The sequence below is a fragment of the Pleurodeles waltl genome, chromosome 4_2 (genome assembly GCF_031143425.1).
Source record: "Pleurodeles waltl isolate 20211129_DDA chromosome 4_2, aPleWal1.hap1.20221129, whole genome shotgun sequence".
In the NCBI taxonomy this organism is placed as follows: domain Eukaryota; kingdom Metazoa; phylum Chordata; class Amphibia; order Caudata; family Salamandridae; genus Pleurodeles; species Pleurodeles waltl.
The window spans coordinates 68,896,295-68,916,268 of record NC_090443.1 but is presented as its reverse complement, the minus strand read 5'-3'; the positions used below and the strand labels follow the sequence as shown (position 1 = coordinate 68,916,268).

At 45.6% G+C, this 19,974-nt stretch overlaps 1 protein-coding gene across 1 annotated transcript in view; it reads right to left on the bottom strand.

Moving 5' to 3' along the window:
* The window catches only part of GPD1 (glycerol-3-phosphate dehydrogenase 1), a 77,763-nt gene extending 58,124 nt beyond the window's left edge, over positions 1-19,639 (bottom strand). Inside the window, exon 1 of the mRNA XM_069230682.1 lies at positions 19,036-19,639. Coding sequence (XP_069086783.1) covers positions 19,036-19,079 — 44 coding nt within the window. The 5' untranslated portion in view covers positions 19,080-19,639. The remainder of the gene's footprint in view (positions 1-19,035) is intronic.
* Positions 19,640-19,974: the final 335 nt, after the last annotated feature.

Genomic DNA, 19,974 nt, shown 5'->3' with positions numbered 1-19,974 from the left:
ACCTACTTCAGGGGTACCGTGATGGGTCATACGCTGACAGATTGAAAATAATGCACTGATTTGGGAACTGATTTTCAAAATCGGCAAGAGTTGTGAGATTTCATCTCTGTTGAATGTTTTGTTTCCTCTGGGCCAAAATACTTGAATGGTTGGTTGAACTTTATTACAGTGCGTTCCTACTCGAATCTGGTGCCCTGTTGCTAGAAAGCAGAAAGTGCAGAAGTAGAAAGAGAAAATCAGACATTTTGATTGAAATTGTGTTTCCTAATCGTCCAAAGAAGTAGGGCTGCAGAGTTCTAAATAATCTGGAGACAGTGGACCTGTTTTTTGGGGAGTCCTAGAAAGACAGAGCCACAGTAATTTAATCTAGCTATGATGGGGCTTGGACAATGGTTTTCCAGCTGTCTCTAGGATTCTGAAGATTAAAAAGGAAGTTAGATACGGTTCTTGAAATGCGATCTTGAAAGGACTCTTCACCGCCATGACCTGGATTCGGATGACTCACTTACCCACAGCCCACCAGGTGGGTCTCTTGCAGGGTGGCTTTCAAAACCCGCTACGAAACACATAGCTCATTTCAGGGCCCCGTACTTGGTCACCAGTGTGTGACTGAGGTGGAGAACTGAGCGAGTGTCACTAGGCTCGGAGTGGAAATGAAAACACCCTTCCCCGAAGAAGAAGGTGGGAGGCGCACTGCTTCCCCTCACCATGAAGATGACCGGGTCCCTACTGCGCCCGAACATTACTAGGAGGTCAGGACACTCTTCTCTCCGAGGCAGAGGCACCGGAGCAGCGCTGCTCATCTGAAGAGTAGGAAATAGTAGCATTGCTTGGAAAAGGGGAAGACAAAAATGAGCATGGCTCCCCAGTTAGAGGACAGGACAGCAGAGCTCCTCCAAATATGAGCACAGGAGTACTAGCTGTCTCCTGACGAGGCGCAGCCCTACTCTGTTGAGGAATAGGCCTAGTAGCAGCGCCGCTCACCAAAGGGACGTGAATAAATAGCAATGGTTGACAGGGGAAAACACAAAAATCATCACTGCTCCCCCTGCGGGCAGGAGCAGGAGTGCCACAGGAGAAGGTACATAGAATGTGATAAAGAAGGACTCTTTCGCCACCTCCAGACATGGCACCTGGGGTGGAGAGATCAGAGGCGTAACTTAGGCTCCTGGGTGGGGATGGGTGGGGGAGAGATAGCCCTAAAGGACCCCATAGCCCTCCAGGGGGTCCCCTTTCAGCCCCAAACCAATACATATTTATGAGATATGGGAGTCTAGGGGCCCCTCCTCACATTCGCAAGGGGGCCTCATCATCTCATCGTTTTGCATTACGCCACTGAGAGAGATAAGCTTAGGCATCGGTTCCCACCACATGAGCCTGGAATTGCGCTGACACCACAGCTGGCCCAATAACACCATCACCTCCCTTTCATCTCTCCCAGCATGTGAGCGAAGCCTCGCTGCCAGTTGGTTTCCATAGAGACCCAGCACCGAGCCAAGGCCTATAAATGTGACTGGCAATTAGATTAAAGCTGGGCATTAAGGCTGAACTTCACTCTCCCTGTGCGTCTCCATTGCCTGCCCATCTTTCCCCCAACCACCAATGCCTTGAGCCATTGGGCATTTCTGAGCGTGCTTAATATACCAACAAAGAGAACCTGTCATTTACACGAGAGCTCGATCTACTGCGTGCATTTATGTGCCACACGCCCCTCCACATCCGGGTCTGTCACCTGTGTGTGTGTCCCGGGAGTCACACCTCGCTGCTCGACCCCACAGGCACCTTTGTTTGGAACTATTATTCACAGTTGGATTAATCTGGGCGACAAAATGCTCAGATTCCCATCGTTTTATCTTTTTAAAAAAAAAATATTCATAACAGATCTTTAACTTTTTAAAGTTTTACTTTATTGAGGTTTTTGATGAATAACATAATTGCGATGCACAGCATTACAGAAATCCAAATATTATCACGTACTATCACATTACAACTTCTATCCGGATCAGAAAAGTGCACATAGAGACAGCCAGGAAAAGCTGCCAGCACAACCAGGTCAATGCAGGGTAGCTATTCTGTCGAATATGTGGATCAGGTAAGGCAACATCTGCAGATGTCTGCTGTAGATAAGAACTGAATGGGCCCTTGAAATCTCTTGAGCCAGGAGTGGGTGCACTTCTGCATTATATTGATCCATTAGATCAGAACAATAAGCCATAACTTCGAGCCTTAGCTTTGTTGTGGATGACTTTCTCTAGCATCCCACCAATGCCACCCTCCTCTTGGCAAGGACCAGTGCCATTAATGCCAAGCACCAACTCTTGAAAGGTGTCGCCCAGCAATGCCATCAGTGGTGATGGGGGTACCGGCATCTCCAACGTAGTGCTCAACACAATACGCCAATATATTAATACACTTTGGCAATTCCAAGACATGCATTAAGGTAGCATTAAATAGTCCACATTGTTTTCATCTTATCTGATCTTTACCTCCGAATGTAACTATTTGTTCAGGAGTGTAATAATATTGATGCAAAAATGTGAAATGTATTAGCTTATGTTTGTGAGTGAATGGCATGTCTTTCACACGAGCTAAACACTATGTCCTGGCTTTGTCTCTAAGCTGGCACCCCAGGGAGTTCTCCCTCCTACATTTTGCCTACTGTAAGAGGGCCAATAGTATCTGACATTACCTCTGAAGAGAGGAAGGAGATGGAGTGGCTCATGTCAGCTCGCAGAATATAGGCAGACAACAGAGCCATCTTGGGCGGTTTGTTGGGGAATGTTGCACATGAGGCCTTACATGCCGATGGTAGCCTATAGTAAGTCAGCTTTACCAATGGAACATCTGGAACTATCGCAAAAGAACTGTAAAGACAGAAAGGGGTCTCCCAATGTTGTCATTCCCAGTGCATGTAACAATTTCTGTACAGGTTTTTTAATTTTTCTTGGTGAGAGGAGAGGGGTGTCTTTTAGGGGCAGGGAGAGCTTTGCAAAGCCCCACCAAGCACGGCAGGTCGCAACAACCACGGCCATATTATTTCTTGCAGTGCGCGGTTGGATGCGGATGTCCCCCAATATTGGCTTACAGTGGACAATAGCTCGCTCTACTTTAACATGTATTGCTGTCGTTTGAGGTATGGCCCAGAATTGTAGGTGGCAGTGGCAGCTCCTCCACTATGGCGTAGGAGCGCCTCCCTCCCCCTGCGGGCAGCAGCCGCTGCAATCCTTTAACAACAAAACAATAATAAACTTTGTTTATTATCATTTTGTTGTTAAAGGGGCTGGGCCATAGGGGACGACGGGGGACAAAGGGGCGAGTTCACAGTGCACTGTCCTCAGTGCGCATGTGTGCTTGGCCGGCCATCTCGGGCCGGGAAAACACACATGTCCACTGTGCTCTCTCCAATCCGGCACTATGTTGCCAGGCTGGAGAGAACAGGCACAGACTCCCAGTCTGCCTGGGAGCGCCCTGGCTGGGCGCTCCGACCTATCCTAACACTGCTTTCATGTCGCAATCACAGAAAAAAATTCTATGGGAGAGAACATTTCAGATTTAGACCAATTAATTTTCAATCCTGAATAGCCCGCCAATTGTATGACTTCATGGATGATAGGAGACCGGTTCCCTTCTGGTCTCTGAACATACAGGATCACATCATTCGCATAAAATGAAATTACTAGGGAACTGCTCCCATGCCGTACACTATGCTGCAAGTACAGGCCACAAGCAAAACATGCCAGAGGTTCAATTGTAGGAGCAAAGATTAGTGGCAATAGGCAACACCCCTAATGAGCCCCCTTTCAATGCAAAAATTATTAGAGAGTAAATTATTCACCCAGCCTCAAGTATTTGGGGGAAGTACACAAGAAATCGATGACTCTCAGGGAGTAGTACCCCAGTCCTAGTCACTGTAGGACTTCCTGCATGAACAGTCACTCCAGCGAATCAAATGCTTTGTCAGCCTCTAACTGCACTGCTACCAAAGATAAGAGCGGGTGCACCCTACGAAGTATTGCTATAATTGTTCTCAAACTGAAGGCAGTAGATCCCTGAGGTATGAACCCAATCTGCTTCAGCAGCACCAAAAATTGCATAAGCGATTGTAGGCATAGAGCAAATATTTTGGCCTATAAGAAGCACACTGGGTGGGGTCTTTTTTTTATTTTAACAAGACAGTCATTACCACCCCCATAGTGCCGTAGGGAGGATTCCCTAAATTATTGCCACATTATACATGTCGACCAGCCAAGGTGCTAATAAGTCTATGTATTATTTATAAAATTCTACTGGTAGGCCATCAACTACCAGCCACAGTGCCTTACCACTGGGAAAACTAATGATTTTGCACTCTATCCAGGCCAGCCTCACTCAGTCTAAATATGCTGCCACTGCAGCACTGTCCTTGGATCGACCAGTGGTGAATAACCATTCATAGAATTTCCGAAAAAAGGCCAATAAATCGGCGAGTGCAGAATTACCCGCTGTGTCATCAGACCAAATACTAATGATCTGTGTAGAGGGATGGTGCGCCTTAGTCACCTAGGCAAGCATTCTACCAGGTCGGTCCCCCTCACCATAGTGGCATGCACAAGCATGCTGGCCAAGGCAGAGGACCTCCCGCTCAGTCTCCTCCCTAAATTTAGCAAGTGTCTCCTGAAATCTAACTAGGAAGAATTTATTTTTGGTAATAGCATAGTCACTTTCTGTAGGAAGTTGGCTCTGTATGCACTATTTCAAAGTAAGGAATAGTATGCACAGAGTCCAAGGGTTCCCCTTAGAGGTAAGATAGTGGCAAAAAGAGATAATACCAATGCTCTATTTTGTGGTAGTGTGGTCGAGCAGTAGGCTTATCAAAGGAGTAGTGTTAAGCATTTGTTGTACATACACACAGGCAATAAATGAGGAACACACACTCAGAGACAATTCCAGGCCAATAGGTTTTTGTATAGAAAAATATCTTTTCTTAGTTTATTTTAGGAACCACAGGTTCAAATTCTACATGTAATATCTCATTTGAAAGGTATTGCAGGTAAGTACTTTAGGAACTTTGAATAATCACAATAGCATATATACTTTTTACATAAAACACATATAGCTATTTCAAAAGTGGACACAGTGCAATTTTCAACAGTTCCTGGGGGAGGTAAGTATTTGTTAGTTTTTGTAGGTAAGTAAACCACCTATGGGGTTCAAGTTTGGGTCCAAGGTAGCCCACCGTTGGGGGTTCAGAGCAACCCCAAAGTTACCACACCAGCAGCTCAGGGCCGGTCAGGTGCAGAGTTCAAAGTGGTGCCCAAAACACATAGGCTTCAATGGAGAAGGGGTGCCCCAGTTCCAGTCTGCCAGCAGGTAAGTACCCGCGTCCTCGGAGGGCAGACCAGGGGGGTTTTGTAGGGCACCGGGGGGGGGGACACAAGTCCACACAGAAAGTACACCCTCAGCAGCGCGGGGGCGGCCGGGTGCAGTGTGCAAACAAGCGTCAGGTTTGTAGTAGGAATCAATGGGAGACCAAGGGGTCTCTTCAGCGGTGCAGGCAGGCAAGGGGGGGGCTCCTCGGGGTAGCCACCACCTGGGCAAGGGAGAGGGCCTCCTGGGGGTCACTTCTGCACTGGAGTTCCGATCCTGCAGGGTCTTTTCCAGGGGTCGGGATCTTAGAGTCAGGCAGTTGCGGTCAGGGGGAGCCTCGGGATTCCCTCTGCAGGCGTCGCTGTGGGGGCTCAGGGGGGACAACTTTGGTTACTCACAGTCTTGGACTCGCCTGGGGGTCCTCCCTGTAGCGTTGTTTCTTCACCAGTCGAGTCGGGGTCGCCGGGTGCAGTGTTGCAAGTCTCACGCTTCTGGCGGGAATTGCAGGGATCTTTAAAGTTGCTCCTCTGGAAACAAAGTTGCAATCTTTGTTGAACAGGGCCGCTGTTCTCTGGAGTTTCTTGGTCCTTTTAGAGCAGGGCAGTCCTCTGAGGATTCAGAGGTCACTGGTCCTGGGGAAAGCGTCGCTGGAGCAGTTTTCTTCCGAAGGGGGGAGACAGGCCGGTAGAGCTGGGGCCAAGGCAGTTGGTGTCTCCGTCTTCTCTGCAGGGTTTTTCAGCTCAGCAGTCCTCTTCTTCTTTAGGTTGCAGGAATCTAAGTTCCTAGGTTCAGGGGAGCCCTTAAATACTAAATTTAAGGGCGTGTTTAGGTCTGGGGGGTTAGTAGCCAATGGCTACTAGCCCTAAGGGTGGGTACACCCTCTTTGTGCCTCCTCCCAAGGGGAGGGGGTCACATTCCTATCCCTATTGGGGGAATCCTCCATCTGCAAGATGGAGGATTTCTAAAAGTTAGAGTCACTTCAGCTCAGGACACCTTAGGGGCTGTCCTGACTGGCCAGTGACTCTTCCTTGTTATTCTCATTATTTCCTCCGGCCTTGCCGCCAAAAGTGGGGCCGTGGCCGGAGGGGGGCGGGCAACTCCACTAGCTGGAGTGCCCTGTGGTGCTGGAACAAAGGGGGTGAGCCTTTGAGGCTCACCGCCAGGTGTTACAGCTCCTGCCTGGGGGAGGTGATAGCATCTCCACCCAGTGCAGGCTTTGTTACTAGCCACAGAGTGACAAAGGCACTCTCCCCATGTGGCCAGCAACATGTCTCGAGTGTGGCAGGCTGCTAAAACCAGTCAGCCTTCACGGGTAGTTGGTTAAGGTTTCAGGGGTCACCTCTAAGGTGCCCTCTGGGGTGTATTTTACAATAAAATGTACACTGGCATCAGTGTGCATTTATTGTGCTGAGAAGTTTGATACCAAACTTCCCAGTTTTCAGTGTAGCCATTATGGTGCTGTGGAGTCCGTGTTTGACAGACTCCTAGACCATATACTCTTATGGCTACCCTGCACTTACAATGTCTAAGGTTTTGCTTAGACACTGTAGGGGCACAGTGCTCATGCACTGGTGCCCTCACCTATGGTATAGTGCACCCTGCCTTAGGACTGTAAGGCCTGCTAGAGGGGTGACTTATCTATACTGCATAGGCAGTGTGAGGTTGACATGGCACCCTGAGGGGAGTGCCATGTCGACTTACTCGTTTTGTCCTCACCAGCACACACAAGCTGGCAAGCATTGTGTCTGTGCTGAGTGAGGGGTCCCCAGGGTGGCATAAGATATGCTGCAGCCCTTAGAGACCTTCCCTGGCATCAGGGCCCTTGGTACCAGGGGTACCAGTTACAAGGGACTTAACTGGATGCCAGGGTGTGCCAATTGTGAAAACAAAAGTACAGGTTAGGGAAAGAACACTGCTGCTGGGGCCTGGTTAGCAGGCCTCAGCACACTTTCAATTCAAAACATAGCATCAGCAAAGGCAAAAAGTCAGGGGGTAACCATGCCAAGGAGGCATTTCCTTACACTTTCCAATAGTTTTAATTCAGTTTCTAGCCAATCAAGACAATTGCAGATTGATTTGAGAACGCCTGTGCTGTTAGCTATGCACATTTCCCGGATGTGTGCTTTGAAAGCTTCCCAAAGCGTTCATACATCTTTAACAGAATGCCTATTCAGTTTGTAATAATCTACTATAGCTCCTAACAGATCTTTAACTTTAATCCTAGTTTTTTAAAGGTGTTCTTTTATTTTTGGGTGAAAAAATCGAGATACATTTCGGATTTCCTTTTCTTAGCCCTCTATTTTAAGGAGCTGGGGAAACCCCACCATTACTCGCCTAACTCAACCTCTTCGTCTACTACTAGTTCACCCTAAACCTATTCCCTTAAACCAGCATCACCCTTCATCATAGCTGCAACCCTTTACCTCTCTCTAAAACGAACCCTAAATGTAACCCTTCATTAACACTTAGTCTAACTCTAGCTCTAATTCCAATCTTTATCATAACTCAGTCCCTAAAGGTTACACTAATATCATCACTTATTCTATTACGTGTATCTATACCTGCCTCCATCATTTCTGTCTCCTGTTTCTGGTGTTCCATTTTTACTGTTCTGAGAAACACATGCCACCCCTCGAAGATCTCAAGCTGTGTGAACAGTGACTCTTGCAGCTATAATTGGTCACTGTTATGTACAATCTCCTTTTGCCCCCTCTTGAAAGCTCTAATAAAGAGTCAATGTCTCTCTACCCTTCTGCACGAAGTCAGACAGGGAGGGAGCGGTCAACATCCCTGCCCCCCCCCCACACACACAGTACAGTACACGTACCCCTATTTGTGCCTCTCTGCTTATAAAAACAATATTGACCTCTGTGTCTACCTTGTCCACTTGGCTGAGTTCCCTGCTTCTTTTTCAAATATCTTCTGTCAACTACTTCCACACCCAACAAAGTATCAGTGCTTACATCAGCTGTACTATTTCCCCTATATGGCTCCTTTGTGGCACGCAATTCCTTTCCAGGGGCCAATCCTTGCTCTTTCTTTCTCTCCTTTCAAGGCACTAGGGGCTACATGTACGTAGCATTGTGCACATCGAATCGGGCCATTTGTGACGTGCCAAATGCACTTTGGCATGTACAAACCCATTTTTGCGATTCGATAAACTGTTTCCCGAATCGCAAAAAGGGATTGCGAGTCGCAATTAGGAAGGGGTGTTCCCTTCCTAATTGCGAGTTGCAGTCCCATGTACAATTGTTTTGTGACTGCGAATACGGTCGCAAAACAATCGCAGTTAGCACCAACCCATTCGCAAACGGGAAGGGGTCCCCGTGGGACCCTTTCCCCTTTGTGAATGGCAGTAAAAATATTTTTTCAGAGCAGGTAGTGGTCCCACTGCCTGCTCTGAAAAAATGAAACAAAAACGTTTCATTTTTTATTTTTGAAATGCATCTCGTTTTCCTTTTAGTAAAAAGGGCTGCATTTAAAAAAAAAAAAAAACTGCCTGTGAGGGCGGCCATTCCCAAGGGGGTCGCAAATTGTGACCTACCTCATGAATATTCATGAGGTGGGAATTTGCGACCCCTTGCGAATCGCAAATAGTGTCATTGACACTGTGCAGCATAAGGTTTTGCGACTCGCAAATTGCAAGCCGCTCTGACTCGCAATTTGCGAGTCACAAAACCAAACTTTCGTACTTGTAGCCCTAGGTCTTTTCATGACATTTCCGTCCATCCCACAAGCTCGTCCTGAGAATTCGTAACCCTTCCAGTGCTTCAATTTACCCCAAAAAATGCAAGGAAGAGACAGATGACATTTTAAGATTGGACCCGGTAAAACCAAAAAAGGGAACTTAAAAAAATACAAGAGCCTGTCTGAATGCTAAATTAACATCTTAATCTTCGGTGGTGTTTGATGACAAAAAGGAAATACTGAAATGGATTTGGTGGTCGCTGCATAGGAGGTGGTCAATCTTAGGTGCAGACATATGCAGATCACATGCAGACATTTTTAGGTCAAAGACCGGAGCAATGCGCCACCCAAAAAGAAACAATTTTGACAATGGCAGCTGCATAAAAGTGCTATTTTAAAGGAATAAAATAGTCACAAATATCTATCTTGTGCTCACCCTATTTAAGAAAATAATCATCCCCATTACCTCCGAGTGACGAGTACAATTATGTAGATCACTGTGTAATCTATTGAGCCTGTGTGCTGAGCCCCACCCTCCCTTGAGGCATACTCATATCTACCGCCTCTAAACAGTTAGTGCCTGTTAACTGCATCACAGAAAGGAAGATACGTTTCACCAGAAAACAATCCAACCATACTCCATAAGCAGAGAAGGGTAGTGTGTGTTTACAGCATAACCAACTTTCCCCATACAGATGTATATCAGGCGTTCAGTGACCAAAGATCATTAACCTTCTGAATATCACATCTGGACCGCAGAGACAAAATGGTACATGCTGTATTTGTATTGCTATTAATATTGTGTGAAACGCTTGTGCAGTCTAGTCCACACATGACAGGTCTGGTTCCCCTTGATCCCAGAAGATGGTCTCTGATGTAAAGAATTGCCATTAGGGGAACACACTCTCTGGTGCTCTTGGGGACCTTCGTGCTTCGGCTGAGTTGCATTCTTCAAAGGGAGCTGTCTTTTCTCCGAGGGTTTTTGCCCCCAAGTTTCTTGCAGACATTGTTGAACTACAAACGTCTGTAAAAACGTCTGAACCTAATTAGGAGACTATTCTCAGTTTAAGTGATCTGATTAAATTATACACACAATTGTATAAGCATAACAGGTAGAGTGCCCCTAGGTATGTGGAATTTATACAGCGTGAACATAGCCGAAAGGCAATAGAGTGCTTTACAGGGTCAAGGGTACGGTCAACGCATGAATGGAGGGGTAGTTGGTTTCTAAGAGTGAAAGTTTAGTCTTAGAGCATTATGATGTGTCAAATGAACTTAACATGAGTGCATTATATGGTATACAAATTGAGACAAAACAGGCAATTGTCAAAGTTTAAGTGACTTTTTTGTGACTGTTTTCACAAACGTTGCTGAGTTGTCACATTTGTACTGCTAGTACGTACATATGTTTGACATAAAGATTCTGTTATACTCACGCAGAGATTAATTGAGTAAAACCGGAGACACACACTTAACATCTGGGCTTCTAAACTATGGGCCACAATTATTAATGCTTTGCGCCAATGCTAGCTCAACGCAAAGACACAAAGCTGCAGCGGGGATTTACTTTTTGGCAAAGAGAAATAGCTTTTTTCAGAGAACCAAATGTACTTTGAGGCTTAGTGTCAAGGTGGTATTTTCGGGCCAGATTTTGCTTCAACAACTAACACCTAGTGGAAACCGACGCAAACAGGGTGCTTTCCCCAGAAACGGAGGTACTGCGTATGTGCTGCAGTGCATTCAATGCATCTCACCCTTCAGCGGTTGTCTATTCATAGGAATTGTACTGGTAGTATATGCGCATATGCCTCTGCACCATCGTACTGTGTGTATTGCAAGACAACCTGTTTGTGTATTGGCTCAGAAGACTACACCAGCAGCAGGCCATACCAAGTTGATATACCTTTGTGCTGCGTTTTATACTTTGTGCAACATAGAGCTGCAAATTTAGATGCTGCACTGCGTTGCGTGCAAAATCAATAAAATTGTGCCTTGGACTGATAGTGGCCCTCCTGGATTAGATTAGTGCATAGTTATAGGGTTGCTCCTGCTAATGGACTCTCTGCTGCCCCAATGGCTGGCTCCAGGAGGACGGTCCATTGCTCATTGTGGGCAAGACAGGTTTAGACCACTATGAGGCAGGTGTTCACAACAGTAGAAGGTGGTTTTAGTGCAGTGCTGGCTGAGCACCTTGACATCTCTGGGCGCCAGGATGTACAGTCCAGCACTGTGCACCCCTCCTCCGAAACTGGGTGGCACTGATGAGGCTTTGCAACATGTGGCATAGTTTTTACCGTATAGCTGGAGTCGTCACCTACTTCTCATTTCCCTATCAGATCTTCTTCTGCAATGACTATCTTTTATGCTTGCACATGACAAGTCGAGGATCTCAGGTGCCATTATCTTAACCAGGCGATTGTCCAATCACGTCCCAATTGAGGTAAATTATAGGACACCATGGTCAGACAAGAATGGGAATTTAACAACTGAACTCATGGTGATAGATGGAAGATACTTTTGCCGCATGGCTTCAAAGTTAGGCTGAGCTGTATTTCCAGCTTAATTAGGGCATAATCTTGCCTAATGACTGCTTTAAATCATTTATCCTCGAAAGGATGTTGGCATAGTTTCTTCCTTTGTGGATTAACATCAAAATTAATAGGCAGCCAAAGATCCAACATATGGGATGCCATAACCAAATTCACTGAGAAGCACCAAACTATGATGGAAATAGGTATCTTGGACCTTTCAATGATGATAGAGGAATTTGAGGAGGGTGTTATATCCATGCCATCAGGCAAGACTTTTGGACCAAACATCCTCCCATCAGAATTGTTTGAGTAGATGGCCTCGATCCTCCTGCCTGCCCATGAAGAGGTAAGGCTTGAAAAAATCGTAGAAATTCCCAAGCAGGGAAGATCCCACAACCGGTGTGAGTTATTCCATCCAATTTGACTCTTTAACAATGAAGTGACATTACCAGCTAAAGGCCAGGTGAATTGCTTAGTTTGAGTTGTATCTTAGGTAGTCAATCTGGATCAAAATGGCTATATAGCACAATGATTAATAAGACATAACCTACGTAGACTGCATCTTGCAATAGCCCAAGCAAAGGAGCTTTCGGGACCATCTGCTGTCATATATATCAACTTTTAAAAGGTGCTTGACACTACTGAATTGGAATTTACTGTTCCGTCTCCATAAGAAAAGCAACTCTTATAGACTCCTATATACAGACCCGGCAATAAAGTTGAATGGGAAAGGGACCATGCCAGGCCGATTCCCTAATGAATGTGTAACTAGGCAGGAATGTCCATTAATCCTGCTTCATTTTGCAGTGGCCATTGAGCACCTTGCGGCATGGATTTGATATGATTGGATGATCCAAGGGCTGAACTATGGTAATGGTGCCTACAGCCGGTCTACCTTTTTGCGGATGACATGTTATTATCTGTCAGATGTCCGGAATGGTAGGGTCAACGTGTAATGGTGATATTAGACAAATTTGGAACATTAGTAGTTACTTAGGGCAAGTCTAGTTTTCCGCTGTTGCGAGGTGGGTGCACCGTCAATTGGCAGACATGTTTCTGAGTTGCCTACAGTAGCATTAAATACATGTCCATCCAAGTTGCTAAAGACCACCAAAGATGGTGAGAGCTCAACACACTATCCTTGCTAGAAAACCTACAGACATTCATACCAGAATGGTTGGAATAATCCATATCTCAATCTAATCAGCAGAGTTATGTTATACAAGATGGTGAATCTTCTCCATATGTTACATGTCCATCAGAATTGCGCCTTTGAGATCCCCATTCAGTTTTTCAGAAGATCCACAAATATACTTGCTACTTCTTGTGGGTGAATGGGGTGCCTAAGGTTTCTTTGAGAAATATACTCCATCTGTATATGAGGGTGGCATCTCTACGGCGGACATCAAGCTGTAGTATTGGGCATTCCGTCTCACCATCATCAATAGCTGGACCTTTGCCCACCATACAGATCATGCCATTAAGCTGGAACAAGGTGTTGGGAGTGTGTGTGTTGTAATATCGGGACCATCAGCCACATTCTATACTCAAAGAATCTAAACTGGGAACATTTGCTCCCATGATGACATCAAAACATTTGCGGTGAGGAATTTTAGGTGCACAAATTGCAATTCTACATGCATCTTCAAGTAAGGCACCCACTGTAGGCTCAAACCTGAAGCTATCGCCACTTCCCAAATGTAGCCCCCCTTGAAGCTAAGCTGGTGATCAACTGGCTCAAGACCAAAGGAATTTCACAAGTTTCCTGCACACAGGTCATAAACAGCCCAGACAGATCACTGCCCTTAAACTTAGTTTGGAGAAAGACATAGGTGCACAGAGTAGTGAAGAGTGGCAAAGGGCGAAGATGGTCTTCAGGGAATTGTTCCTATTGAAAACACTACAACAAATTCAATGCAAATACATCCATCATCCATAAGATATACTACTCCTCAGTGAGTTTGTGAAGGATAGGTAGGACTCAATATGCACAATGTCTTTGATGCTCAGAACAGTGGGGACTACTTCTATGTAGTGTGGAGATGCCAGGTCATACAGGGCTACTTGCAGGGGATAGCCCAGTGTTGGAGTGGAGGGTGAAGGTTATATGATGTAGACTCGATGCTTAGTCGGCCTGGGTTCCTCTTTGCAGAGCAACATGTGACTAAGTACCGGCACTCACTTTGACTCCCATTCGTACAAGAATGGCTGAGGGAATGGGCAGGTGTTCCCTGGTTGAGAATGTTTTATACACCAAAATATATAGGGTTAATGGCGAGACTAATTTTACACTACCTTTGATGCAAATGGGTACAACTGAATACATGTGTCATACCTTCATTGCCTGAATATTAGTTTGCACTTAGGAAAGAATGTTACGTTGTTTTGATCTGTAAAGTTGCTATGATTTCTAGTAAATCTGATGCAATGCCAACGAAATAAAATGCCAATAAAATGTATATAAAAAAGGAAATGATTCCAACTTGAGAGTATTGTGGCACATATTGATGCAAGTGCCCAGGAGATTTGTTGCTACAGAGTCTGGGAGAGGATCTGGGGCTCTGAGCCTTTGCCGATGGCTTTTTGTTGGCACTAGACACAGTGGAAACAGCCTGAACACGCTCATTAATATTTGAGACATTGGACTTTGGAATCACACTACATTGACTTTGGCAGAGTTTCTGGCAGAATCTGACTTGTGACAACTGCGTAGTTGTGATGTAGAAATAAATACCTCCTCAATATAAAAGTCTTCAATACTGCATCTTCACCAGAACAGTGTTTGCGAATATCACTTTTGAAATTAAAAGCTCATGAAGCGACAATTGGGAATAAGATACCAGAATTGATGCGTAAATGTTGGCAATGCTTGCCAATGACCACTTCGGTGATATGTTTCTTATTGATTCTTATGATTCTGGTTCTGTCAATGCCAATTTAAGAAGAATTAACACAGCACATAACGTTTAAGTCTTCATAAAGGCTTGGCAGTCTACCAGGCCACAGAGGGAATGTGGCAGCAATTTACTATCTACAGATATGCCAGAATACTGGCAACAGAACAAATCTGAGTTATGTCAACAAATAATGGAAATGATTTGTAATTGTAACCTCCAGACAAAAATGTAATAAAGATCAACCCTGAACTTCGCAACCACGTGAATTTTGAAACTTTACTCAAGCATGTTCAGTACCGGGAATTATGCTTCTGCTGACTAAATCACAAATAGAAATAATTAGGTGCGCTGCTGTCACTGATCCCCTCAGTATCCACAATTAATCCTCGAGGGGCAGGGCGTCTCGTATCCTATCAGTCTCCTGGTACACGTGGAGTGATGAAAACTGACAAGAATCTTGGAATGCCTCCTTCACTGCACCTCAGTGATCTTTGACTCCTACCATTGCATAAGCACAAGGGGCGGTGAGCGTTCTATTAGCCCATCCAAACAGACCAACCTCTTTACCTCTAAGCAAAGTATGTCTCACCTGAACTAGGCTGACCTTTGTAAATCCAGTGCTACGAGTTTAACGAGGCAACATAAACTTTGAAAGGTCATCCTACCCTTATCCTGCCATCTCCTGGTCTATACCAAGCACAATGGAAGGCTAACCCTCAGCGTGACCTTATCTATTTCTCTTGGCAACTGCATGCAAGAAAGAATGCCACCGCCATGCAGGTTGCTCCCGGACACTGGCACAAGAAATGTTTTACCCTGATTGACCTGTCTGTGCTTCGCTCCTCTTTCCAGGTGTGTATAGCACTCACACCGTGAGAGGCTAACCTGTGCTTCTTGTGCGTACAAAATGAGCATGAATGCTATCACAATTTGGTGGAAAAGGAAGGATTATTAATTTACTCATTGATTATGGCATTTGTTAAGTGTTGCATGCTGTTTTCCATCCACTGAGCAGAACTAATGCGAAGAGCAAGAAAGGAAAAGAAAGAAGAGGGACAATCCATTGGTTCCTGCTAATTAGATCAGTTGTTGGCCAATCACCAAGGAGACCTCTTTGTAAGAGTTTGTAATTAGAGCCGTCTGACGGGTTAAGGAAAGGCTGTTGGTTTCCTCATGCAAGGTTAAAGGCTCCTGGCGTTAAAGCCAAATTAATGAATCACTCAAGGCCTCCATAGTCTCAAGAAGTCATGTTCCAGTGCAGAGCAAGAAAGTAACAGCGGGTTATGCCTTGGTCCGGTAACAACCTAATAACACTTGGTCAAGCGAATGGAGAGAAGCTTCAGGGAGCCCCATCTGTAAACTTTGAGCTGGAACCAGGAGAGCAGCCTAGAAGTGACTTATGTACTAAGCACAGAGTCTTGAACTGAAATCTTTCTTAAAGCTGCAGGCAAAATGATGGCCTTCATTGTGGTGATTAAGTCAAAGTATGAAACACAAAATATGGGCCTGTTGGTATGTTTCTGTGCTCTTTGGGGCCAGGAGTGTGTATTCGGAACTGGAGCAGTTTGAATGAGGATGGAAATGGAGGAAACGAGGATGGAAATAGAGTAGTTTACACAAGATACTCCCACTGTGAGCATAAAAGTAATATTTTGAACCATTTGTTGCAAGGTAAGTGCCCAGCATACAAGGTGTAGATGGCAGGACGCAATTTACAGACTTTATTTACTTCATTTGTGGAGGAGAGCTTGCAGGCAATCTAGAATCCTAATATGCATACTTTCTTTGCGGGTATAGGAGGAGTGCTCACTGTAAGTGGACAGTTGAAAGAGAGATTTTGGCCTGCTTGAAACCTTTACTGGATTTTCGTTTTCACTCATTAGGGCAGCATGTTGTGATGCAGCTAGTTCTGAAGGCAGATTATTACTTGCTGCAATCTCCTTGTACCCCACCTGGGTTGAGGTGGTGGTGGTTGTTATCAGGGCAGATGCAATAACCGATGCTGTATGTTTCGCTGACACAGGCGCCCGGGGCCATGCAGCCACAAAAAGAGGACAGGCAAAAAGGCAGATCCTGGGGGTGGGTGCCAGAAATGGTGAGGGTGCGAGATCAAATCTGGGTGGGATCTGCGTAGGTCTGATAATCTGTGCTGTGGGTTTCAGGAACATGAGCCAGTGGGAATATGTGGCATTAAAAAAAGATAAGTGAGCCAGTAGATCAACTGGAACACCACAGATATTGCTGACAGAGCTGGAGACGAACGGATTCATTTTCATTTGGTGTGTGCAGTGTTCCAAGAAGGTCTGCCAACTAATAGCCTCTATCCACCGCCCTCCCCCCCAACAACTTTCAATCTCCTGCAGTCTTTGCTGACGTAAAGCCAAGCTCTACTGAATCAAAGGTAATTAAGAAGTCCCATATTATAAGCATGCAGACATGGTCACCTGATGTTTTGGAGGGTGCACCATCCGTGAAACATACTTGAGAAAAGTAGTTGAGGTGGAGGGGCGAGTTGAGAAGGAGGTCCAGAGACAGATATATTTGTGTGAGAGAGAGAAAAAGAAAGAGGAGGGTGTCGAGAATAGCAAAAGGTGGTGTAGGCAGAGAAACAGACATGGTCAAAATGAAGTTAGTTACTTAGAAAGGGTAATTGAATAGAAAAAGAGGTAGAACAAGAGAAAGGGGAATTGGAGAGGTGAGGTGGTGGTCTAATGGTGAGTTACGTCGAGAGCCTGAGTAGTGAGAGACAGAGCAGTGGGGTAGAGAGAGAAGCAAGGGAAGGAGTGAGGTAGGGAAAGGACTGACAGAGCGGTAAAGACGTATAGTAGTAGAAACCTGGAGAATGGTGAGGTAAAGACAGAGATGTGGGTGTGTGAGAGGTGCAGCAGAAGTCAGGTAGATGGAAGGGAGATATGGGGTAGATGGAAAAAGAGCAATGAGGTTAGAGAGAGATGAGGGAGACCGGGCTGCAGTAGAGAGATGGGGCTGAGAGTGATCAATATAGATGTAGGCACAGACAGTGATAAGGAGTGTGGCAAGATCATGAGGGAGAGGCACAGAGAGGTGCAGTCAAGTGAGGTACACTGAGAGAGACAAGGTAGCCAAAGGTGGCAGAGCTGATATAGAGTGAGAGGAAGAAGGTACACTGAGAAGTAAAGATAGAGAAACAGGTGAAGAGAGAAGGTTAAGGTAGGACAGGTGAAGTAAGGAGAGAGAAATAAAAAAAAAAGATTTGTTTTCAATGTTATTGTCACCACCTCCCTGAGAGTGTGATGGTTAAGGCTGTGCAGGCCAGGCATGCACACTAAAGGGCAAGTTTATTATTTTTAGTGCAACGCAGCAGATAAGATAAAGTTGCTGCACAGCATTGCGCAATGGGGAGAAAGAAGCACAGAGACATATTTATTTTTAAAAATGGCCTGCAGCTGGTAACTACCACTGCGATGGTGCAAAAACAGGCTGCATAGTGGCACACAACCTTTGCACCCTCACGCAGAGGTATAGGTGTGCTGTCTAACATAGGATGTGTACTGAAAGCATACCTCAAGAACAAAATCTAATGTCTGGACAAATTCTTAAACATTCCACACATGGTATGTGTGCGGTACAGTCCCACACACAGAATTGTTAGAATGTTTGGAGAAATTAAAACATTTCCATGTTAGTGCCTGCTTTTAATAAGAGTTTTATTTTAACTCGAATACATCTCGATCTCACTTTCCTAGTAGGTCAATCTTTGCGTCAAAAACTATGGGAGCTTAAGCTAAACTGACAGTTATAGGCAAGTACCCACTTAATGCAAAGCAACGCAAAGCGCTGTTATTTAATAAGAAAGGGGCACCTTTCCAGTGCGAAATACCTCTGCCCTGGAAAGAAAATAACCTTGCAAGAGTTTTCACTGCTTTGTGTCACTTTGTGGGATTTTGACCCAATGCAAAACCGTATTAAATATGGCCCTATGATTCTGTTAAGCATGTTGGGGTGCCAATTTAGAAGAATAAGATGTTTTTAAGAAGCAACGTTATTTTGGCAGGAATTTCTACTGTACCACTGTCTTTACCAGGGGGGCCTGTTGAAGGCGGAGGCCCTGGGCAGTTGCCCACTTTGCCCATGCCTTAAAACATCTCTGATTACATGCAAGCCCTATGTGCCAACATCGGGGAGCAGAGAAGAGGGTGATTAGGAAAAACAAATCCTGGGCAATTAATGTACCCGTACACTTGCATTTAAGTGGAGACATTTCTAAGCAGTAAAAAGTTGAAATCAAGCCATTTTCGCGATATAGAAAACGTGCCGTGTTTCGCCCAAGTCGATGTTGGCATGTGTAACATTTTTATCAACTGGTAACAGCCAGCACCCATTAATCCACCTTTACCAGCACCCACAAATGCACCTATTCTGGCACCCGTTAATGCTCCTTCACAGCAGCCACTAATTACAACGCATCTGTACCAGCGCCCAATAAATCAGACATATCAGTCACTTAGTGCCCCTGCACTAGCACCTGTCCGTGCAGCTCACGCACCACCCGCTCAAACAGCCCATCCTTCATTTCCTCTCGCCTCCCCACTCACCAGTTTCCAGAGCCCACAATGCAGACTTTTCGTGGTGGTGACATCTTTGCTGTCCCTCTCTGTCGACAGTCTGACACTCGGTGCTCTGCTGCGACAGTCCGTCTGCTGCTAGTGTGTTCCTCTGTGGCCGCTCTCAGACTGTTCCCTCGTGTCACTCTGTCCTCCCGTGTCAGGTTGTTTGTCGCGTCAGTCCGTCCTCCCTGTCTGTACTCCCAGAGCCAGTGCCTCCCCGGAGCTGTATTCTGGAGACTGCCGCACTGGCCAAAGTCACGCTCCGGACTCAGGAAAGTGGTTTTTAGGGCCGTCCCGCCCCATCCCTCACTGCAGTGCCCGCCTTCTGCTACTCCCACAGGGGCCGGTTAACCCCGTGTTGGCCAATGCCATGCAAAGTGTTGACTGACAGCCTTGAGCCACTCCTACTCGACACCCAAAAGACGCGTGTGGATACTTGAAGACAGCGCTCAGCACTTTGGTCCGTAGTCGGTCCACAAAACATTGCAGTCTCCCTATCTCTCACTCCGTTTAAAAAAAATTCCATGCACGGATTATAAATGTCAAATAGTCACGTTCATGGGCACCTGGCATGCGCACTCCTTGGAAAAATACAGGCAACATCGGCTTGAAAGAGTGTATCTGCACGAGATGACTTCATTGCAGCAAGCAAAGGAGCACATTTCGTCTAGATTAAAATTACAACGCAGATTTACCAAGACTTCGTTATAAACATAGATTAATGTATACATCACTTGCAGAGTCAGTCTTCGTGGGGTTGCGCCCCTCGCCGCTCGTGAATAAAATAATTCAGCGGGGAGCCTTTTTTAGGCTGCAGCCTACCAGATGGCCCAACTGTCTGGTTTGCTAAAGACATCTTGGGGACATTCAGAAAGCTTACCAGGAATCCATTCTGCTAGTTGCTTCCCACTGGATTTATGGTTTGTA